This window comes from Chiloscyllium plagiosum, unplaced genomic scaffold (genome assembly GCF_037043375.1).
Source record: "Chiloscyllium plagiosum isolate Xiang-an unplaced genomic scaffold, Cpla_swu_hap1 HiC_scaffold_15, whole genome shotgun sequence".
In the NCBI taxonomy this organism is placed as follows: domain Eukaryota; kingdom Metazoa; phylum Chordata; class Chondrichthyes; order Orectolobiformes; family Hemiscylliidae; genus Chiloscyllium; species Chiloscyllium plagiosum.
In genome coordinates, this window is record NW_028270153.1 from 66470214 (window position 1) to 66494922 (window position 24709).

The 24709-nt window shown below is 43.9% G+C and overlaps 1 protein-coding gene and 1 non-coding gene across 3 annotated transcripts in view; one reads left to right on the forward strand and one right to left on the reverse strand.

The window, feature by feature from the left end:
- The window catches only part of dnttip1 (deoxynucleotidyltransferase terminal interacting protein 1), a 97177-nt gene extending 83920 nt beyond the window's left edge, over positions 1–13257 (reverse strand). For both annotated transcript variants that reach the window (XM_087995003.1, XM_087995002.1), the window contains exons 1-3: positions 13113–13257; positions 8244–8314; positions 7212–7308 (exon numbers count right to left, since the gene is read on the reverse strand). In XM_087995003.1, the coding sequence (XP_087851129.1) occupies positions 7212–7308; positions 8244–8314; positions 13113–13184 (240 nt within the window). In that variant the 5' untranslated portion in view covers positions 13185–13257. The remainder of the gene's footprint in view (positions 1–7211; positions 7309–8243; positions 8315–13112) is intronic.
- A 475-nt stretch (positions 13258–13732) lies between these two features.
- Positions 13733–13805, forward strand: trnat-ugu (transfer RNA threonine (anticodon UGU)). The gene has a single exon. It is a non-coding gene; the product is annotated as a tRNA-Thr (tRNA).
- Positions 13806–24709: the final 10904 nt, after the last annotated feature.

Below are 24709 nucleotides of genomic sequence, written 5' to 3' on the forward strand. Positions count from 1 at the left end.
TGATTTACAGTCCTTTAAAACCTCAAATAAACACATACATTCACAATTAAGAAATGCAAAAGTCGGATGGTTTGATATAAGTATTATAGATGGGAAAGTAAAGACAGTCAGAGTAAACAGAAGATTCTGTAGATTGAGTGCCCATATCACAAAATTCTCAGTGTCTTTTGGTTTTGAATAATGACATGTGTCATCGGTAAAGCAATAGCATTCTTCATTTTGATAGGTGACCCAATGAATTGGGTTTTCTCTTGTCTGAATTATTTAAGTTTTTTTTGGCTTTTCCGCCATTTTCTTTGCTCTGCAATTACAAATCTGCAGTAAACTATAATTTAACCAATCCCAGGGCTTGCAAAAACTTGATTTTGCCAGGTAGAACATTATCCTGGAATCTCAGTTATGCAACAGCCAAACTTCCATTCCAGTTTATAGACCAAAAAGGAAAATTGTGTGGTCCCTTACTTCATCTCATCAGTCAACCCTTGATCATCAAAGTGATCAAAAGTATCTTACAGAACAATAGACAATAGGTGCAGGAGTAGGCCATTCTGCCCTTCGAGCCTGTATCACCAATCAATATGATCATGGCTGATCATCCCTAATCAGTATCCTGTTCCTGCCTTATCTCCATAACCCTTGATTCCACTATCCTTGAGAGCTCTATCCAACTCTTTCTTAAATGAATCCAGAGACTGGGCCTCCATTGCCCTCTGGGGCAGAGCATTCCACACAGCCACCACTCTCTGGGTGAAGAAGTTTCTCCTCATCTCTGTCCTAAATGGTCTACCCCGTATTTTTAAGCTGTGTCCTCAGGTTCGGCACTCACCCATCAGCGGAAACATGTTTCCTGCCACCAGAGTGTTCAATCCTTTCATAATCTTATACGTCTCAATCAGATCCCTTCTCAGTCTTCTAAACTCAAGGGTATACAATCCCAGTCGCTCCAGTCTTTCAGTGTAAGGTAGTCCTGCCATTCCAGGAATTGACCTCGTGAACTTACGTTGCACTCCCTCAATAGCCAGAATGTCTTTCCTCAAATTTGGAGACCAGAACTGCACACAGTACTTCAGGTGTAGTCTCACCAGGACCCTGTACAGCTGCAGAAGAACCTCTTTGCTTCTATACTCAATCCCTCTTGTTATGAAGGCCAGCATGCTATTAGCCTTCTTCACTACCTGTTTACCTTCATTGACTGGTGTACAAGAACGCCCAGGTCTCTCTGAACTGCCCCTTTACCTAAATTGATTCCATTTAGGTAGTAATCTGCCTTCCTGTTCTTGTCACCAAAGTGGATAACCATACATTTATCCACATTAAACTGCATCTGCCATGCATCTGACCACTCACCTAACTTGTCCAGGTCACCCTGTAATCTCCTAACATCCTCCTCACATTTCACCCTGCCACCCAGCTTAGTATCATCAGCAAATTTGCTAATGTTATTACTAATACCATCTTCTATATCATTAACATAGATTCACCAACTTTAAGTATATTTAAGTCGTCATTGGACAAGCATATGGACGTACATGGAATAGTGTCGGTTAGATGGGCTTCAGGTTGGTATGACAGGTCGGCGCAACATCGAGGGCCAAAGGGCCTGTACTGTGCTGTAATGTTCTATGTTCTAACATATATTGTGAAAAGCTGCGGCCCCAGTACTGATCCCTGCGGTACCCCACTGGTCACTGCCTGCCATTCCGAAATGGAGCCGTTCATCACTACTCTTTGTTTCCTATCAGCCAACCAACTTTCAATCGAAGTTAATACTTTGCCCACAATACCATGCGCCCTAATTTTGCTCACTAACCTCCTATGTGGGACTTTATCAAAAGCTTTCTGAAAGTTCAGGTACACTACATCTACTGGATCTCCCTCATCCATTTTCAGAGTTACATCCTCAAAAAATTCCAGAAGATTAGTCAAGCATGATTTCCCCTTCATAAATCCATGCTGGCTCTGACCTATCCTGTTACCACTATCCAGATGTGTCATAATTTTATCCTTTATAATAGACTCCAGCATCTTTCCCACCACTGAGGTCAGACTAAATGATCCATAATTTCCTGCTTTCTCTTTCCCACCTTTCTTAAAAAGTGGTACAACATTAGTCACCCTCCAATCCACAGGAACTGATCCCGAATCTATCGAACTCTGGAAAATAATCACCAATGCATCCACAATTTCTCGAGCCACGTCCTTCAGTACCCTGGGATGTAGACCATCAGGCCCCGGGGACTTATCAACCTTCAGACCTAACAGTCTCTCCAACACCAATTCCTGGCAAATATAAATTCCCTTCAGTTCAGGTCCTTCAGCCGCTGTTACTTCTGGGAGATTGCTTGTGTCTTCCCCAGTGAACACAGATCTGAAGTACCTATTCAATTCTTCTGCCATTTCTTTGTTTCTCGTAATATATTCCCCTGTTTCTGTCTTCAAGTCCTTAGTCTTTACCATTTTTTGCCTTTCACATACCTAAAAAAGCTTTTATTATCCTCCTTTATATTATTGGCCAGTTTACCTTCATACCTCATTTTTTCTCTGCGTATTTCCTTCTTAGTAATCCTCTGTTGTTCTTTAAAAGCTTCCCAGTCCTCCCTCTTCCCACTTATCTTTGCTATGTTATACTTTTTCTCTTTTAACTTTATATGTTTCTTAACTTCCCTCGTCAGCCACGGCCACCCATGTCTCCTCCTAGGATCTTTCTTCCTTTTTGGAATGAACTGATCCTGCAACTTCTGCATTATACACAGAAATATCTGCCATTGTTACTCCACTGTCATCCCTGCTAAGGTATTGCACCATTGAACTTTGGCCAGCTCCTCCCTCATAGCTCTATAGTTCCCTTTATTCAACAGAAATATTGTCACTTCTGATTGTACCTTCTCCCTCTCAAATTGCAGATTGAAGCTTATTGTATTGTCACTACTTCCCAATGGCTCCTTCACTTCGAGGTCCCTGACCAATTCTGGTTCATTGCACAAAACCAGATCCAGAATTGCCTTCTCCCTGGTCGTCTCCAGCACCAGCTATTCTAAGAATCCGTCTCTGAGGCACTCCACAAAGTCTCTTTCTTGAGGTCCAACTATCAACCACCACTTACTCAGCAAGAACCTGCTCAGTTTGGGTTCCACCAGGGACATTTGATTGCTGACAACATTTCTGCTTTGGACCAAAAACGAATAAAGAATTTAATCCATAAAGCAGTGAGAGTGACTGTCCTTTCCAAAGGCAACATTCAACTTGGTACTAAGCAGCCATCACAAAACTGATTTAAAAAATTGGAATCGGGAAAACCATTCTACTGATTTGCATATACGTAGCACCAAGTCAGTTACTGAGAGCTTGTGACGCTGCTGTCACTTTGACAAGGTTACTTGGTCCTTGGGTTTTTTTTAAGAGTAGTCATAGAAACAGAGATGTCAAGGGTTCTAAGAAAGAGCCTAGTTGAACAGTGCGAGGGGAGTGGCCAGTTCTCCCAGTTCAGTTTTCTCGAATTTGGGTTACCTGTGGTACTCAAGATGCTGGAGTCCAGGAAATTATTCCTGACTGACTTTCGCCCTGAAATCTCTTTGGATGTTGTTCCTCCTGACTGCAGGAATCTGAGTTACAATTTACCTTTCTGTCATAGGGTGCGTTTACAGAAGTTTACTGGCCTGGAACAATTTCTTAGTTAAGTTGCTGTATCAAGTCGGTTAAGTTTACATACAGTCCTGGAGATATACAGCATGGAAACAGACCTTTCGGTCCAACTCGTCCATGCCAACCAGATATATCCAAACATAATCTAGTCCCATTTGCCAGCACTTGGCCCATATCCCTCTAAACCCTTCCTATTCATATACCCATCCAGATGCCTTTTAAATGTTGTAATTGTACCAGCCTCCACCATTTCCTCTGGAAGCTCATTCCATACACACACCATCCTCTGCGTGAAAACATTGCCCCTTACGTCTCTTTTGTATCTTTCCCTTCTCACCCTAAACCTATGTCCTCTAATTCTGGACTCCCCCATCCCATGGAAAAGACCTTGTCTATTTACCCTATCCATGCCCCTCATGATTTAATAAGTCTCTATAAGGTCACCCTTCAACCTCCGATACTCCAGGGAAAACAGCCCCAGCCCGTTCAGCCTCTCCCGACAGCTCAAACCCTCCAACCCTGGCAACATCTTTATAAATCTTTTCTGAACCCTTTCGTTTCACAACTTCCTTCCAATAGGAGGGTGACTAGAGTTGCACACAACATTCCAAAAGTGGCCTAACCAATGTCCTGTACAGCCACATGACCTCCCAACTCCTGTACTCAATACTCTGACCAATAAAGGAAAGCATACCAAACGCCTTCTTCACTATCCTATCTACCTGCAACTTCACTTTCAAGAAGCTATGAACCGACACTTCAAGGTCTCTTCATTCAGCAATACTCCCCAGGACCTTACCATTAAGTGTATAAGTCCTGCCCTGATTTGCCTTTCCAAAATGCAGCACCTCGTAATTATCTGAATTAAACTCCTTCTCAGCCCATTGGCCCATCTGATCAAGATCCTGTTGTAATCGGAGGTAATCTTCTTCGCTGTCCACTACAACTCCTATTTTGGTGTCATCTGTAAACTTACTAACTGTACCTCCTATGTTCACATCCAAATCATTTATATAAATGATTAAAAGCAATGGACACAGCACCAATCCTTGTGACACTCCACTGGTCACAGGCCTCCAGTCTGAAAAACAACCCTCCACCACCACCCTCTGTCTTCTACCTTTGAGCCAGTTCTGCATCCAAATGGCTAGTTCTCCCTATATTCCATGTGATCTAACTTCACTAACCAGTCTACCACAAGGAACCTTCTCGACCGCCTTACTGAAGTCCATATCGATCCACTACTCTGCCCTCAATAATCTTTGTTACTTGTTCAAAAAACCCAATCAAATTCATGAGACATGATTTCCCACGCACAAAGCCATGCCAACTATCCTTAATCAGTCCTTGCCTTTCCAAATAAATGTAAATCCTGTCCCTCAGGATTCCCTCCAACAATTTGCCCACCACCCGTCAGGCTCACTTGTCTATAGTTCCCTGGCTTTACCTACCACCCTTCTTAAACAGTGGCACCACATTAGCCAACCTCCAGTCTTCCGGCACCTCATCTGCGACTATCAATGATACAAATATCTCAGCAAGAGGCCCAGCAATCACTTACCTAGCTTCACACAGAGTTCCAGGGTACACTTGATCAGGTCATGGGGATTTATCCACCGTTATGCATTTTAAAACATCTATCACCACCTACTCTGTAATACGGACATTTTTCAAGATGTCACCATCTATTCCCCCACATTCCATATCTTCCATGCCCTTCTCCACAGTAAAATGGAAGACACAAAATACTCGTTTAGTATCTCTCCCATCTCTTATAGTTCCACACATTGGCTGCCTTGCTGATCTTTGAGGGGCCCTATTCTCTCCCTAGTTACCCTCTTGTCCTGAATGAACTCTTTGGATTCTCCTTAATCCTACTTGCCAAAGCTATCTCATGTCCCCTTTTTGCCCTCCTGATTTCCCTCTTAAGTACATTCCTACTGCCTTTATACTCTAAGGATTCACTTAATCCCTGCAGTCTATTCATATGCTTCCTTCTTTTTCTTAACTAAAATCTCAATTTCCCAAATCATCTAGCATTCCCTATACTTACCAGCCTTGCCTTTCACCCTAACCGGAACATACTGTCTTTGGACTTTCGTTATCTCATTTTTGAAGCCTTCCAATTTTCCAGCCATCCCTTTACCTGCAAACATCCGCCCCCAATCAACTTTTGAAAGTTCTTGCCCAATGCTGTCAAAATTGGTCTTGCTCTAATTTGGATCTTTAACTTTTAGATCCAGTCTATCCTTTACCATCACTATCTTAAAATGGCTGTATTTTGGTAAATTGTTCCTGGGAATACGTCTAAGGAAGTTATTCAGATAGAACTGAGAAATAAGAAAGGGATGATCACCTTATTGAAATTATACTAAAGACCGCCCCCCCACTCCAACAGTCAGCGGGAAATTGAGAAACAAATCCATAAAGTGATCTCAGTTATCTGTCAGAATAATAAGGTGGTAATAGTAGGGGATTTTAACTTTCCAAACATGGACTGGGACTGCAATTGTGTTAAGGATTTAGATGGAAAGCAATTTGTTAAGCATGTACGAGAAAAATTTCTGATTCAGTATGTGGATGTACCTACCAAGGAAGGTGCAAATCTTGACCTACACTTGGGGAATAAGGCAGGGTAGGTGACTGAAGTGTCACTATGGGAGTACTTTGGGGTCAGTGACCATAATTCTATTAGCTCCAATGTTCGTGTTTCAACTGCTGTGTTTAAATAAATTCCTTTTTGCTTAAAGGTCTATAATACAATCCCAATAAGGCGATCATCCCTTCCTTATTTCTCAGTTCCACCCAAATAACTTCCCTGGATGTATTTCCGGGAATATCCTCCCTCAGCACAGCTGTGATGCTATCCCTTATCAAAAAGGCCACTCCCTCTCCTCTACTGCTTCCCCTTCTGTCCTTCCTGTAGCATTTGTATCCTGGAATATTAAGCTGCCAGTCCTGTCATTACACAGTGAAACAGGGTGATATAAAAATATCTGTAAGAATTACAATATAAGAGCAGAGTCACAAACAAATTTTCTGAGTGTGATCAAGATAGCTTTCTAGAACAATACGCTGTGGTGCCGATGACAGACTAGGTCAGTGCAGATTCAATGATGAGTCGGACCTGTCAGTATTGTTACATTCAGCCCATCAGCCCTGCACTGGCTCGTTCAATCAGCATCATTACCAACTTCCAATTGGCTGCTTATTTCCCATGACTAAGTTAAGAATCAAACAGTAAAGCAACATTGATCTAATAGTAATCATAAACCATGACAAAGTTCAAATGTTAAAATTGTGAAGGAAATGCTTTAATAGTTAAGATGTACAATTCTGATTATGGTAACTTCAACAGGATAAGACAGAAGCCAAGGCCAGCAGACTATTCAACACTGTTCAACTACAAAGAAATTGTGGGATGTATTTATAAAAAGCTGAATACAGGACCAAAATACTATAAATCTGAGACCAGTCTGTGGAATTTAATCTACTAATCCAAAGTGAACAGCACAGACATGCTTTCCCGAACCTAATCGTCGAAGAGTGCTTAGGCTCGTGCGGCTTACCTTGGTGTACTTATTGATAACAGCACGAATCTCTTCATTGATGTGGGGCTGCAGGACAGTTCGCAATAAATCCATGGATACATTTGGATTGGTGAAGCTGGTGAAAGCAGAGAGTATAGATTTCACCTGTTTGAACTCTTTGACAAAAGCACCTTTTAACAGATTATCTGACATCGCATGATTATCTGCAGCTCCTTTCAGAACCAGTTCTAACCTGTGGAAGAATGTGTAATGCTGTATATACCATTTCCATCCTGTAAGCCACCTGGGGCATCATGATGGCTCGGCAGTCCGCACTGCTGCTTCACAGTACCAACACAATATAGTCTCTTAGAGGCAGTAAGAGTGATGGGGGAGCAGCATCTCTTCAATACACAGAGGAGAATAAAAAGAAGGCTCTGTCGCATACATCCCAGGCTTAGGATAAGGCAATCCCCAAGTTAGCCATTCTACTTACTTTTACACTGAGATTCTGAACCTGACATATTGAGGTTCTTACAGAGTTTAAGGTGACATCAAATTCACTTCTCGTGTTTTATGCTGCTACATTATTTCAGTCAACTGATCTCTATTCTTGGACAGGAAATCCCCCAGCATTGATCTGCCCAATTAACCTGGTGATCAGAAATCCATAAAAGTCCTAAAGTCTTATGATGCTAGTTGTAAACACAGATTGTCTCACACAACTGGTCAGATACACAGATATAGACAAAGGCTGAAGGTACCTCTATTTTCTAGGACAGTGAGATACTTGCAATTCTCCACTTATTATCCAACACCATTTGCCCTAAGTCAGCCATGTACTGAGTGACTGGAGTCACATAGGATAGCGGATTCCCTTTACAGGGGACTGATGGACCCAGGTGGGTATTTAAGAATAATTTAGTAACCTGGCCTGATATTGGTGCTCGCCAGAATTAACAGATTTCTAAAGAATCTTATTTCCAAGCTCACACCTAATATGCAGGTTCCTGATCCTGGACTAGGTTTGAGGCCAGTATATACACACACAAACACACAGTAAAATCTTACCTCACTGCCATCTGTGACCTCCGGCCCCTTCGAGCAACTTGGCGGTGCTTAATCATAATGTTCCAGGGGTTCTGGAAAGCAGGGAGACCTTGTAAGGTCATCATGACAGCAATTCATGCAGCATCAAAACCCATCACTAAAAGCTCACTTCTTAATTTTCTGTATTTCTGATCATGAACTGATATGCAGAATTAATTGTTTCAAAACTAAGGATTGCCTCACGTTTTGAATAGAGATAACCTAACAGTCATGGCAAACATTATTTTTAAAAAACTGACTGTTCAAGCAGTAGTTATAGAGTCGTAGACTCATACAGCACAGAAACAGACACTTTGGTCTAACTTGTCCACACGTGCAAGTGTAGTTCATTGAATAACCTGGAGCCAAGGGATGTGTACAAGTGGAGTTTCAGCTGGCAACAAGTAGTTAATTCAAAACCAGTTATTGACCACAAACACCCTCTTTCTGCCAACAACCATGTGATTGATTCGCAGGGAACTTACTTTGGGACTATGAATAAAATAATGAGTCTTCAGATCTCTGTTCTCTGCAGTAAAAGCCACTGTAATACTGAAGACGACCAAATGTGTTTTCCTTCCAGCTATTGTGCAAGCCATGATCATTAGTTAATAACTCATCTCCTGCCACCCAATGAAAGCACTCAGAGGAGGAAGACTGAGGAACAGAGTTTTGATCAGCACAAGAGCCAGGACAGCAAGCCTGTGTATAGGGATCAGTGAACTGTTTTCCCAGTTTCCTCTCATCCATAACACCCATGTTTTTAGCCTGTGTCTGTTTGTGTGGAAGGTCACATGTATAAGGGGTTTAGAGTTTTAACCAACACAGTGACATGTTGATGTCTCAGAATTGTTTACCTGTAGCTAAAGTTTAATTACTCATAAAAATGAGTAATTTGCTTAAGTACAGAAACCTGGTCTGCACTTTGTCATCCTGGGTCTATGACAGTGAAATTGGGGAATTTTTCATGCTAACATTAAATTTTGTGACTTCAGGAATAGCAGGGCTTGATTCCCACTGCGCTACCCCAGTAAGGTGGAACATCACCCCATCCCCTCACACTGAGGAATGCAACACACGGCCAGCCTTTCAACCAATTCACTGTAGCATTAACCCTCAGTCTCAGTACTATTTTCCTTCTAACCCATGACCTCTAAAATCTGGAAGGACAAGGACAGCAAAGACACGGAACTTTATTACAATTCACTTGGGAACATGTACTGATTCTCAAGTTCCATCACTCCCATGGTCATTGCAAAAGTTAATGATTTTGTCAAAATACATGAAGTGACTGATGGAAACAGGTTAACAGAAACCACTGCCAGGTACCCGGTACCCTTGACTGCTTGTTCCACTTGCCTGCTTTCATCTATTTCCTTGTCCTTCTAGAGTCAGGAATGGATCATCCTCTGCGTTTTCTGCCACTTCCAACTTGGTGGCATAAACACATCTTCCCCATTGCATATTCCAAAGGAGCTCATCTATCGACAACACCCACGCCCAACCCTCAGTCAGCCCTCAACGATCCAATCCTTCCCTAGCCAATTGTTCAGACTGGCACAAATACGGGAGATGGAACACCTGTCCTTTGTGGCTGGACAAGCTGCTCCAAATGATGGATTTATGACAAATGGACAATAAATGAGGCGTGCTGGAAAATTAAGATAAGGTTTGACCAAAAGTGAATGTACTCCAGGACTCTGGAATAAACAGGCTGCAGAATCCAGACAGGCTGCAGCTACAGCAGAGTGTATGTAATTGACTCAGCAGCTGCAGACCATACAATACACACTTGAATTGGAACTGAATAGAAGTGACCTGAATGCCAGCCCCAGGACATCGAGTTATTTACCAGACACCTCACAACCTTATTTGGAAAGAGCTGCCTGACCTAAGTGCCCCTAACACCTCCAGGAATTAATGCTCAAGGACCACCCTGCCATCAACGTGTCACTGCCTGGCTAGGTCCAATTGATCAAGATGATCAAGTCCTGATCGATGTATTTGCAGATATTGAAGACCCTCCCAAAGGGCACAAAGACTTCTCAGTATAAGAATTGTCCGAACACCATCATGAGGAGCGGCAACTTGAGACCAACCACCCAGAAGAGAATTACCCCTGGGACTACAGGGAGAAGACAACCAGTCAATCACCGCCACATGGATCAAGGCCAAGATCTAGTGTGGTGGGATATGACTATCCAAGGTTAAGTTAAAGCACAAATTGTTAGTTTGTAGTGTATTTTGTTAATATAATATTAATTGTTAAATAAATAAATACTATTGTTTATTACTAATAAGAGTAAACTCACAGTTTCTTTGCTAGATATAATAGTTCAAACATACTGTGACAAACCCTGACCTTCTCAATGACAAATATCACAAATTACTCCTGTCAAATCAAAAAAGTGATTTCCCACTTTCAATTTTGTATTCTATATTCACTTCTCACAATACTGTTTCCTCCACATTGAGAAGGGTGACTTTTTGTTTACGGAGTATCCAGTAACCTGGTGTTGAATCCTCCACCTCACTCCCACACGGCTCTCTCTGTCCTCCACCTCCTGCAGTATTCTAGTGAAAGGCAGGGTAAGCTCAGGGAAGAGCACCTCATTATTCCATTGGACAGACTCGTCACAAATTCCCCACTGTAATCTCTGCCCCGATTCCATTTCCTCATTCTTTACATGTTTCAGATTTACTCTTTTCATCTTTTTTGCTTTCAAGTTTTGGTTTCAATTATTTCTGCAATTCACGATATCTCCATTCACCGTGCTGTTCCTTTACCCGTCCGTCACTCCATTTAGCCCTGCAGTGCCAACTGTTTTGTCACTGAATCATCCCTGTCTCCCACCCTGTCAGATTTGCTTCTTTATCCAGTGCCCTTTCCTTCTTTCACAAACTTATAACCCAGGACATTTCTCATGTTTCCCCACTTACAATGAACGGTCATGACCTGAAATATTAACTCTACTACTCTCTCCTCAGATGCTGCCAGATCTGCTGAGCTCCTGCAAAACTTTGTTTTCAAACAGACTCCAGTGCTTTGTTGGATTTTTTTTCCATTAGAAATGGCCTCCCTGAGCTGAGATGCTGCTTTACGGTTTGTGTGGACATGCTCCTGTGATCCCTGACCCTATACTATATTTATTTCCCCAAGCACGTAGCCTCCTTATTCTTCCTACCAAAATAAACTACCTCACAACCATTAAAACCAAGGCCCCCTTGCTAAGCTCATGCAGCAACTATATTATTTGAACCTCCAATTTGGTGCCCTTGCCAAGTTTTGAAATGATACTTTGACTCCGGACTTTATGAACAGCAGTGATCCCAAGGCACACCACTTCCCACCATTTGCCAAGCCAAGTACCTTTTTTACATGCAATCATATTTTATAGTCATTCCAGTGTTTGTTCACAGACTAGTGACCTCAATAATTAGTCTTTTGCACGTCTTTTGAAAACCCAAATGAATTATAACTACTGTATTAGCCTCACCTGATCTTTCCATTACAGCCTGAGATTTCAAAGAGGTTTATCAAAAATGTATAAATAAGGAGAGATTTTATTTATTTGATGTAGAGTAGTGTGAATGATATATACTGGCAGAAAGATTGTACAATTAGTTTCTATCACCCTCCCTCAGTGTTAACGTGGGGATCTGTAACATGTAAAACCTTGCAGGTTGAGAAGTCTGCTTAAAGAAGCTCACTGGACCTTGACCTGCATAAACAGAGACAAAAAAACCCACAAATAGGTTGACCTTTCTAAGTCACTGGTTAAAGCTCAGCTGCAGTATTATGCCCAAATCTGGCCATCTCAATTTCGAAGGTTGTCAAAGCTTTGCTCAGGATGCAGCAGAGATTCACTAGAACGATTCCAGGGATTAGGAGCTTCCATTAACATGGAGACACTGGAGCGCCTGGGGGTTACTCTCAGTGCAGAGTGTTAGGGAGAGATTTATTCACGTATTCTAATTTAATAAACATTGTTGACGGATTAAAAGGAGGAGAATTTGTTTCCCCTATCAGGAGGGGTGAATAACCAGATGGTAGATATGAGAACCAGAGGCAGCACAGATTTGTTGATTCACACAGTAATCTGAGTCGAACTGCTTGAAAGGATGATAAAAGCAGATTCAATAACAACTTTAAAAAACAGAACCGTACACAGATTTGGAAAGGATTGCATTCGTGGGATTTTTCTGGCACGCAAGCTTCCAAGTTTCATATCTGGATAGCATTTGGTAACAATCGCATAGGAAGAGCATTACACTGTAAGGAACCCTGTGCTGTCCCTATACTGGGGGCATCCGATAAGTACAGAGGGGCCTTTGCTCTGTATATAATCCTGTGCTGTAACTGCCCTGGGAGTGTTTGATGGGGACAGTACAGAGAGAGCTTTCCTCTGTGTCCACCCCGGTGGGGGGTGAGGGGGGTGAGGGGTGAGGGGGGGGGTGAGGGGTGGGGGGGGGTGAGGGGTGAGGGGGGGTGAGGGGTGAGGGGGGGGGGGGTGTGTGGGGGGGGTGTGTGTGGGGGGGGGGGTGTGTGGGGGGGGGGTGTGTGGGGGGGGGTGAGGGGGGGTGGGGGGTGAGGGGGGGTGGGGGGTGAGGGGGGTGTGTGTGGGGGGGGTGTGTGTGGGGGGGGTGTGTGGGGGGGGTGAGGGGGGGGTGGGGAGGTGTGTGGGTGGGGAGGTGTGTGGGGGGGGGTGTGGGGGGGGTGTGTGTGGGGGGGGTGAGGGGTGGGGGAGGGGTGGGGGGGGTGGGGAGGTGAGGGGCGCGGGGGGGGGGTGTGTGGTGGGGTCGGACCGGAAGCGCTCGCCCAGCCCCGCCCCCCGGGGCCGCTCCCCTCACCGTGCCGGGCTGCTCAGGTTCCGGGAGGCCGCCGTCCCCGCTCGGACTGCCGCCGTCTCCACTCGCTCCCATGGTAACCGCTCCTTCAGCCGCCAGCACCGGACACTCAGCTTCCACCGGATATCACCGCCACTCACTTCCGGGACAATGCTCGCACCGCCCGCCGGGAAGCGCTTCCGCTTGCCAGCGCGCGGCTGTGCGGCCATATTGATGCGGGGCGAGCGCCTGCCCACCATCTTCGCGTGAGGTGAACGGCTGCGCCGACGTGTTAATGCGGGGCGACCGGCGGTCTGCCATGTTGGTGCGGGGCGATCGGCGACCCGCAGGCCCTTGCTTTGCTGTCTGTATAGGCGGCCATATTGGTTGGGGGCAGATTATCGGACCCTCAAGGGTAACTCTGTTCAATCGAGTGGAAGACCTGGCGCCATGAGAGCCCCCACGAGACCCATTTCGAAAAGTCCCGCACAACTCAGTCCGTCCCGATCGGAGCATCGCAACATCCGCTGGTAGGGGGGTGATTGTCGGCTTTGCGGCCTCCGGAGATGCTGCCCCCTGGAGCTGAGGTCGAGGACAGGCTGACCGACTCCTTCAGGCTCCTGTCGGGGAGCGTTCACTGCGCCGGCTCCATAGCTCAGGGGTTAGAGCACTGGTCTTGTAAACCAGGGGTCGCGAGTTCAAATCTCGCTGGGGCCTGCTCCCGGGAATCTGTTTTATTTCTGCCCCCGGAAAAGGGACAATGGGGTTGAAGCAGAGACCTGAGGCTTCTGGAAGGACACAGCCTGGTGACTGAGGGAGTGGATGGAGAGAATGTGAGGGCAGTACAAAGGGAGGGATCCTCACAAGGATGGCCACTGACCCTTCTTTGGCCAGACTGACCCTTCAGAGACATTGCGGGACCCACGGTGCAATGGCCCGCTGCTCACACTGTCATGACTCCAGTTTATTAAGGAAGTGGAGAGGGTGGCACTGCTCATCAAACAGCCACCCGAGCTGACCCCTTTGCCAACAATTCCTGAAGAAGGGCCTGTGCCCGAAACGTCGAATCTCCTGTTCCCTGGATGCTGCCTGACCTGCTGTGCTGTTCCAGCAATAAAGTTTCAACTTTGATCTCCAGCATCTGCAGACCTCACTTTCTCCCCTATGCAGCCATGTCCATTATGGGTGTCCCTTCCTGGAGCATCAAGGTGTGGTTGCAGATTATGGTCAGTCCATCCTCAAGAAACACAAACTTGATTGAGTTTTTTGAAGAAGTAACAAAGAAGATTGATGAGGGCAGAGCAGTAGATGTGATCTAAATGGACTTCAGTAAGGCGTTCGACAAGGTTCCCCATGGGAGACTGATTAGCAAGGTTAGATCTCATGGAATACAGGGAGAACTAGCCATTTGGATACAGAACTGGCTCAAAGGTAGAAGACAGAGGGTGGTGGTGGAGGGTTGTTTTTCAAACTGGAGGCCTGTGACCAGTGGAGTGCCACAAGGATCGGTGCTGGGCCCTCTACTTATTGTCATTTACATAAATGATTTGGAAGCGAGCATAAGAGGTACAGTTAGTAAGTTTGCAGATGACACCAAAATTGGAGGTGTAGTGGACAGCGAAGAGGGTTACCTCAGATTACAACAGGATCTGGACCAGATGGGCCAATGGGCTGAGAAGTGGCAGATGGAGTTTAGTTCAGATAAATGTGAGGTGCTGAATTTAGGGGGTGGCACAGTGGTTAGTACTGCTGCCTCACAGCACTCAGGTCCTAGGTTCAGTTCCAGCCTTGTGTGGAGTCTGCACATTTTCCCCGTGTCTGTGCGGGTTTCCTCTGGGTGCTCCAGTTTCTTCCCACAGATGTGCAGGTTAGGTAAATTGGCCATGTTAAATTCTTCTGCAGCTGTACAGGGCCCTGGTGAGACTACACCTGGAGTACTGTGTGCAGTTCTGGTCTCCAAATTTGAGGAAAGACATTCTGGCTATTGAGGGAGTGCAGCGTAGGTTCACGAGGTCAATTCCTGGAATGGTGGGACTACCTTACACTGAAAGACTGGAGCGACTGGGATTGTATACCCTTGAGTTTAGAAGACTGAGAGGAGATCTGATTGAGACATATAATATTATTAAAGGATTGGACACTCTGGAGGCAAGAAACATGTTTCCGCTGATGGGTGAGTGCCGAACCTGAGGACACAGCTTAAAAATACGTGGTTGACCATTTAGGACAGAGATGAGGAGAAACTTCTTCACCAGGAGAGTGGTGGCTGTGTGGAATGCTCTGCCCAGAAGGCAGTGGAGGCCCAGTCTCTGAATTCATTTAAGAAAGAGTTGGATCGAGCTCTCAAGGATAGTGGAATCAAGGGTTATGGAGATAAGGCAGGAACAGGTTAAGGATGATCAGCCATGATCATATTGAATGGAGGTGCAGGCTCGAAGGGCAGAATGGCCTACTCCTGCACCTATTGTCCATAGTGCTTAGGTGCATTAGTCGGGGGGGGGGGTGTGGATTACTCTTCCGAGGGTCGGCTTGTGCTGAAGGGCCTGTTTCCATGCTGTAGGGAATCTAATCTAATTTGGGGAAAACAAATCTTAGCAGGACTTATACACTTAATGGTAAGGTCCTAGGGAGTGTTGCTGAACAAAGAGACCTTGGAGTACAGGTTCATTGCTCCTTGAAAGTGGAGTCGCAGGTAGATAAGATAGTGAAGAAGGCGTAGAAGATGTCCGTGTTGAGTCAGTCATTGTTGATGGAGATGGAGAGGTCCAGGAAGGGGAGGGAGATGTCTGATAGTCCAGGTGAATTTAAAGTCATGGTGGAATGTGTTGGTGTAGTTCTGAAGTGCTTTTCAAGTAGGCGTCCTGTCTCCCCAGTTTAGAGGAGACCACATCGGGAACAACAGATGCCTACTTGTAGAGCGCTTCAGAGAACATCTCCAGGACACCCACACCAACCAACCTCACTGCCCTGTGGCCGCAAACTTCAACTGCCCCTCCCACTCCGCCAAGGACGTGCAGGTCCTGGGCCTGCTCCATCGCCACACCTTAACCATTCGAGATCTGGAGGAAGAACGCCTTATCTTCCACCTTGGATCCCTCCAACCCCATGGCATCAATGTGGATTTCATCAGTTTCCTCATTTCCCCTCCCCCCCACCTTATCCCAGATCCAACCTTCCAGCTCAGCACCATCCTCATGACCAGTCCTACCTGTCCATCTTCCTTCCCACCAATCCACTCTAGCCTCCTCTCCAACCAATCACCATTACCCCCATCTCCATCCACCTATTGTGCTCTCAGCTACCTTCCCCCATTTATCTCTCCACACCTTTGGCTCACAAGCCTCATTCCTGATGAAGGGCTTTTGCTCGAAACGTCGATTCTCCTGCTCCTTGGATGCTGCCTGACCTGCTGTGCTTTTTCAGCACCACTCTAATATTGAAAAAGCACACCAATAGAATTTAGAGAGTATTGTTAGTTGATAGAGAGGAATTAGATTAGATTCCTTACAGGCCCTTCAACCCAACAAATCCACACCGACCCTCCAAAGAGTAACCCACCCAGACCCATTTCCCTCTGACAAATGCACCTAACACTATGGGCAATTTAGCATGGCCAATTCACCTGACCTGCACATCTTTGGACTGTGGGAGGAAATCCATGCAGACACGGGGAGAATCTGCAAATTCCACACAGACGGTCACCCAAGGTTGGTATCAAACCTGGGTCCCTGACGCTGAGGCAGCAGTGCTAACCACTGAGCTGCCATGCCGTCATAATTGTCTGGTTTGTTAGTAGCTCTGTTAATTTATTCACTGTTAGGGTGAAGTAAATAAATTATTACTTGTTACTTATAAAGTGAGTATCAGGGATTCCTTTCATTTAACCATTCTTTTCTAACAGATTGGGGAGTGAGAGGTAGGTTCTATCCCTTGTTACCAGATTATGAGGCAAGATGCTCCTGTCTGGGTGTTTCAGTTTTATTTATCAGAGGGGTGTTAACTCCCATTCCCTAACAGATTGCGGCTGAGTCCACGATCTGGACAGACCTGAATGGATTTGAACAGGTTTGGGTTACAACAAGTCCCAGCAGATTTAAGCAAAGAATTAGTGTCTACATCTTTAAATAAAACTTAGGTGAGAAGTGTAAATCTACTTAATGTTGGTTATTTGTTTTGGTTAAATTAAAAGTGGGAAAATAGCTCTTAACATTGATAAAGAGATTCTGGGGGTTAAAGATGCTTCCCAAATTTGCCAAGGAAGTTTAGAAAGACAGAAAAAGGAGAAATTAGAATTAGGCTAAAATTGGACTCAACAAGGGATAATAGGAAAGCTGAAATTGTAATGGAGTTAGCCAAGCAGTTTGGTATATCAGAGTCAAGTGTCATGGAGTTAGAAAAACTTAAATTGCAAATAAGACAATTGGAGTTAGAAGGTAGAGAAACGGAAAGAATGTTCTAGTTGGAAAAGATAAGGTTGGAACTTGAAGCAATAAGATTTCAAATGACAGAAAGAAAAGTACAGGATAGAAAGGATGATGAGCAAACTTGTTGTAGCTAACGGCCTGGTAGGGATACATACAAATATATCCAATCATTACCAAAATTGAATGGAAAAAGTATAGAAGCCTTTTTCATTTCCTTTGAGAAATTGGCTACACAGATGAACTGGTCAGAGACTGTGTGGATAATGTTAATTCAGACCAAGTTGTAGGCAGGGCTAGTGAGGTATTTGCCACGCTGTCAGATGAGGTGTCAAGAGATTATGAAGATGTTAAACAGGCTATTTTGAGTGCTTACGAAGCATATAGACAACAATTCAGAAACATAAAGAAGGAACCAGGTCAGACTTAGGTCGAGTTTGAAAGAATTAAACATAGCAATGTCTGCAGGCGGATGAGAGCATTAAAGATAGAAAAGACATATGAGGCTTTTAGAGAGATTATTCTACTGGAGGAGTTTAAAAACTCACATCCATAAATGATAAGAACTCATTTTGAGGAACAGAAAGTTCAAACAGTGGGGAGGGCTGCAGAGATGGCGGACGCATATGCATAAATTAAAATTAGGCTTCCAACAGCAATTTCATTCCGTGAGGGACAGCAATTGGGAAAGAGTGAGATCCTTACCTGAAAAACAAAAACAGGCCACACTGGGAATAGTTTACCACAGGTGACAAAACAAACCCAAGAGAGTGAAAAGAAGGTGAAAGGCTTCAAGGGTTTTCACTGTAATAAGGGGACACATAAAGTCACAGTGCTGGTGTTTGAAGAAAGGCACTGGGGAAACGGATATGGTGAAAGGGGCTAAACCAGTGGGATTAGTTGAAGTAGTGAAGGGAATCCCACAAGAAGTGAAGGAGCTGTAGGAGAGTGCCCAACGATGCCAGATCTTTACAACTTACTCTGTAGACAAAGTTTACTCAGGAAGAATGGGGGAGAAGGGAAAGAAGTTAAAATCAAGAGACATGGGAATTAATCAGTTGTTTGATATGATTTCCTTTATTGATCAAAGCATTGAGTACAGGAGTTGGGAGGTCATGTTGCGGCTGTACAAGACATTGGTTAGGCCACTTTTGGAATATTGCGTGCAATTCTGGTCTCCTATTAGAAAGATGTTGTGAAACCCGAAAGAGTTCAGAAAAGATTTACAAGGGTGTTGCCAGGGTTGGAGGATTTGAGTTAGAGGGAGAAGTTAAATAGGCTGGGGCTGTTTTCCCTGGAGTGTCAGAGGCTGAGGGTTGACCTTATAGAAGTTGATAAAATCGTGAGGGGCATGGATAGGATAAATGGACAAGGTGTTTTCCCTTGAGTGGTTGAGTCCAGAACTAGAGGGCATAGTTTTTGGGTGAAAGGGGAAAGATTTAAAAAGGACCTAAGGGGCAACTTTTACATGCAAAGGGTGGTGCATGTATGGAATGAGGTGCCAGAGGAAGTAGTGGAGGCTGGTACAGTACAGCATTTTAAAAGGCATCTTGATGGGTACATGAATAGCAAGGGTTTAGAGGGATATGAGCCAAATGCTGGCAAATGGGACTAGATTGGGTTAGGATATCTGGTCAGCATGGACGAGTTGGACCGAAGGGTCTGTTTCCATGTTGTACTTCTCTATGACTCAATGAAAGTACTTGCGTTCTTTCTGAAATGTTACAGAAGAGAGTGGTAATTTGTGGAATAGATGGACAGAGATTTAGCATTGCTCTGTGTAAGTTCAGGTTTGAAAGTCCACTCAAGACTGGAGAAGTGACAGTGGGAATGATTGAAAGAGTGTCAATTCCAGGAGTAGAGTTTTTTCTTCAAAATGACCGAGCAGGATCACAGGTGGGAGGGATTCCCATTGTATGGGAGAAGCTGAAGGAGAACCAGGGAACTGAGGAGTTAAAAGAAAAATACCCTGGAATTTTTCTGGACTGTGTAATAACAAGATCCCACAGTCGTAAGTTAAAGCAAGAAGGAAAAACCAAAGAGAAATGAAGGATCTGGATGTAGGTTTGCTCGCTGAGCTGGAAGGTTCATTTTCAGGTGTTTCTTCACCGTACTGGGTAACATCTTCAGTGAACCTCCGGATGAAGCACTGCTGGTGTAGCCCGTTTTCTATTTACATGTTTAAGTTTCCTAGGTTGGTAATGTCATTTCCTGTGGTTGCAACATACTAAAACAGCAGCTAATGAACTTGAAAGACCCTATACAGACAACAAGCAAATCTAATGTCATTTACAAAATACTGTGCAAGAACTGTAACAAACACTACATTGGACAAACAGGCAGAAAACTAGCCACCAGGATACATGAACATCAACTAGCCACAAAAAGACATGACCCTCTCTCACCAGTATCCTTACATATGGATGAGGATGGACACCACTTCTACTGGGACAACACATCCATCCTAGGACAAGCCAAACAGAGGCATACACAAGAATTCCTAGAAGCATGGCATTCCAACCAGAACGCTATCAAAAAACACATTGACGTGGATCCCATTTACCACCCCCCGAGGAAAAGAAATGAAATGACATCACCATAGGAAATGATGCCACCACAGGAAATGACATCACCAACTCTCGGAAACTCAAACATCTAAATAGAAAGCAGGCTACACCACCAGTGCTTCAAAAGGAGGCTCACTGAAGATATTACCGAGTACGGTGACGAAACGTCTGAAAATGAACCTTCCAGCTCAGCAAGTAAGCCTACATCCAGAACCTCAACCTGAGCTATAAATCTTCTCAAACTCACTAGAAATGAAGGAGTTGAGGTCCAGTTAGCTGACACCCTATTTGATGAAATAGTAAAGAATAATCCTGAACAGGTAGAGGATCAGGCAGAGGTGTTTAGTCCTGAAAGCTGACTGGGGTTACAACAAAGACATGAGATTTAAAAAGGTTTATATAATAAAGCCTACTCAGAAAAGGAATCCCACTGTATTCCGGAATGTTATTACTTTAAGGGTAGAATCCTAAGGCAAGAAATTGAGACATTGGAAGGTTATTGCAGAGGAGAAGTGGGCAAAAGTTCACCAGATTGTGTTGCTGGTAGCATACAGACAAGAAGGTTACAGGTAGCACATGAATTACCAGTAGGAGGTGTGGGATCGTGTTCAAATAACGACCGAAATCAGTGAGTGGCAAAAATAGCCTCTTTTACTCCACAACCACAAGAGCACGGGTTAGAGGCGGCAATAGAATCCCAAAATACAATTCTTACAGTAGGCTCTTCTAAAACAGTTGTTACATTCATTACAATTCCATTCCCATGGTGTTATATCGCTTTATCTATAGTACACAAAGGTTTGAGGGGGCTTCTCACCTGGGAGACAGGAGATAGGTTAAAACGTGTGCTCAGTGCTGGCTGCTACTCCTGTTGGGATTAAGAGTCTGTCCAGTCTATTTGCATAATTAAGAGGTGTTAGTCATTTTCTCTTTTAAGTTAGTAAATGTTAGTCAAAATACTCAGCCTATATGCTCTAAATAAGTTAGAAATTGTGACCTGTACTTAGTTAAAAAATAAAAGATATTAAACTGATCACTCAGCTGGGTTGTGAGATTTGTGTGAGTTTCATGCATTCATGCAATTTCATGGAAATGCTGTCTTCTCAGTCAAGGGGATAGTGACCCTGTTAAAAGGTATTCAACAAGTGCTTACATGTTTGGGGGGGGGGGGGGGACTGTTTGGTATTCTGTAATCCATTCAGGAGAAATTGAGGACTGCAGATACTGGCAATCATAATCAAAAGGTGTAGTGCTGGAAAAGCCCAGCCGGTCAGGCAGCATCTGAGGAGCCAGGGAATCAACGTTTTGACCATGAGCCCTTCATCATTCCTTATGGACTGTGCTTTTCCAGTGCCACAGTTTTTGACTGTAATCTATTCAGGTCTGAGAGATGGTTGGTAAGGTCCGATTAATATTATAATGTTGTATGGAGACTTGATGGGGATGGTATTGTTTACAATATTGACACCTGTTCAGAGTTAAACAAGCCTCAACAATGCTTGTAGCAAGGACTGATTAGGGTGGAAGGTGTGGGAAAGCAGTGATGGGTTGTTTCAATTAGAAAGGGTTATTTTGATTTGGTCTATTTTATGATATGAAATAATGAATGAATGAAACCATGTTATAGTAGGGTGTAATGAATGAAACAGGAACACGGTGATCCCTTGTGAGTGGATTAGTAAAGCAGTTATGAATGAATAAACATAAAGTACTTCTGAGTGGGAAATATAAAGCATTTGTGAGTATGTTAGTGAAGGGACCTAGAATACAATACCTCACAGAGTTATTCAAGGAGTGAGAAAGACTCAGTCTAAGATACAAAAGCACCTCTATTGGTCTGGATTGCATAAGGATGTGGCTGAATTTTGCTACACCTGTCATACGTATCAAATGATAGGAAATTCATAGGCAGTAATAAAGCCTTTGGAAAGGGAGAAAAAGGTATTACTCCTTGCCCCGCAGAGTGAGGAATTAAATCCGGAAGATTTGGATTTTGATGTGTCTCAGAGTAACTTGACTAATGAGGTCTTGAAAGAATGTGATAGGATGGTAAGCTGTCTGTCTCAACACCAGAGAACTGAATTGAAAGGCTTGTCACAACAGTATGAGGACATATGTAGAAATAGAACAGGGAGGACTAATACTATAGTGCACAAGATTGAGGTCAGGAATGCTATTCCAATAAAACAGCACCCCTATAGGCTTAATCCTCTCGAAGCAGCACAGGTACAGAAAAAAGCTGGACTGATGCTCCAAGAAGACACCATCAGAGTGAATGGAGTTTGCTGGTCATGTTGGTTCTGAAGCCTGATGATACTCAGTGATTCTGTGTGGATTATTGGAAGGTCAGCGCTAGAATTAAATCAGACTCAATTCCAGGAGGACTATGTAGAAAAAGTTGGATAATCCACTTACATCACAAAGTTGATATTACTGTGTGATGGAAATGTGTTGCTGGAAAAGCGCAGCAGGTCAGGCAGCATCTAGGGAACAGGAGAATCGACGTTTCGGGCATTAGCCCTTCTTCATATTACTGTGTGGTTACCAGCAAGTACCTTTGTCAAAGTCAGCAAAAGAACGTTCTGCATGTGTAACCCCAAATGGGCTGTATCAATTACAAGTAATACCATTTGGTATGAAGAACACACCAGCCACATTTCAAAGACTTATGACCAGAGTTGTGACAGGATTAACTGATTGTGCTGTCTATATTGGTGACTTAGTGAACTTTAGCCATTCATGAAAAGATGATGTGGTGCATTTGACAGAGCTTTTTGAAAGATTACAGAAAGCAAAACCGATTATAAATTTAGAAAAAAAAACAAATTCACAAAGGCAGAAGTGACACTCTTGGGACATAGCATCAGAAAGGAAGGATGATCCCGAGGAACACAAAGACAAAGGGCTTCCTCAAAGAAAGAGGTGCTTCGATTTTTGGGACTGAGTGGATTCCAGTGGAAGTTTGTACCAAACATTAATAGTGTGGTGGCAGCACTGAGGGATTTGCTAATGGAGAACATGAAATTTCAGTGGACAGGACAATACCAGAGGGCATTTGAGAATTTAAAAGCCAGGTTAGCTACCATCATTGAAAAGGAGTTATTGAGTTTGGCACTGGCCTGACAACATTTTCATGTTTGTTACAAACAACATATCAGACACGATTATACACAAGGACCTCTAACCTTCTTGGAAAAAAATTAAGGACAAAAAGACTCTGTCTTTTGAGGCCTATGTTAAAGATACTTAATTTACAAATTGTACATGTTGCAGATTGTGAAAACGTTACTGCAGATACATTATTGTGGGCTTAAATGAAGAGATATAGATAAGGTAGTCAGTTCAATCTGACGTTATAGATATATGCAAATGCAGGATCAGTATGAAATGTATAACTTTAGATTAAAATGCATAACCTCACATTTTCCCAGATTGTATATTCTACCTGCCACATCCTTGCCCACTCTCTTAACCTGTCCAGGTCCTGCCGCAGCCTTCCCGATTCCTCAACCTGTCTTTGTACCATCTGCAAACATAGCAACAATGCTGTCAGTTCCTTTATCCAGATTATTAATGTTTAATGGTGAATTGTGGTCCCAAAACTGACCCTTGTGGAACTCCACTAGTCACCAGCTGCCACCCGAAAAAGACCCCTTTATCCTGTCCTTCTGCCTTGCATCAGTCAGTCAATCCTATATCCATGCCAATACCTTGCCCCTAACACCATGGGCTGTTACCTTATTGAGCAGCCTCCTGTGTGGCATTTTGTCAAAGGCCCTCTGGAAATCCAAACTGATGATCTCCACAAGCTCTGCTTTGTCTAACTTGCTTGTCTAACCACCTCAAAGAATTCTAACAGATTTGTCAGGGATAACCTCCCCTTGTTGAAGCCATGCTGACTCAGGCCTATTTTACTATGCACTTCCAAGTACTCCACAGCCTCATCCTTAATAATGAACTCGAAAATCTTATCAATTACCAAGCACAGGCGAATTGGCCTATAGTTTCCTGTCTTCGGTTTCCCTCTCTTTTTAAACAAGGGTGTCACATTTGCCATTTTCCAGTCCTCTGGGACCCTCTCTAACTCCAGTGACTCCTGAAAGATCACTGCTAATGCCTCTACAATCGTCCTCCGTTATCTCCTTCAGAACTCTGGGATGTAGTCCATGGGGTCCAGGTGATTATCCACCTTCAGATCTTTCGGCTTTCCCAGCACCTTCTCCTTAGTGATGGCCACTACACTCACCTCTGCCCCTTGACTCTCTTGAAATTCTGTTACGCTGCTGGTGTCTTTCAATGTGAAAATGGATTCAAAGTACCTACTCATTCCTCCGCTATTGCCTTGTGCCCATTCCTACTTCTCCAGCCTCATTTTCCAGTGGTCTGAAGTCCACCCTTGCCTCTCTCTTACCTTTTTATGTTCCTAAAGAACTCTTGCAATCTTCTTTTTATATTACTTGCTCGCTTACTCTCTTCTGTATCCTTATTGTTTTTTTCACAGCCCTCTCTGGGTTTTAAAGGCTTCTCAATCCTCTAGCTTTTTCTTTTGCTTTTATGTTCGCCATGATTTCCCATCATCCTCTCCTTGATATGCTGCTTCTTTGTGATGAATTTCTGCTGTGCAGTCTAAACC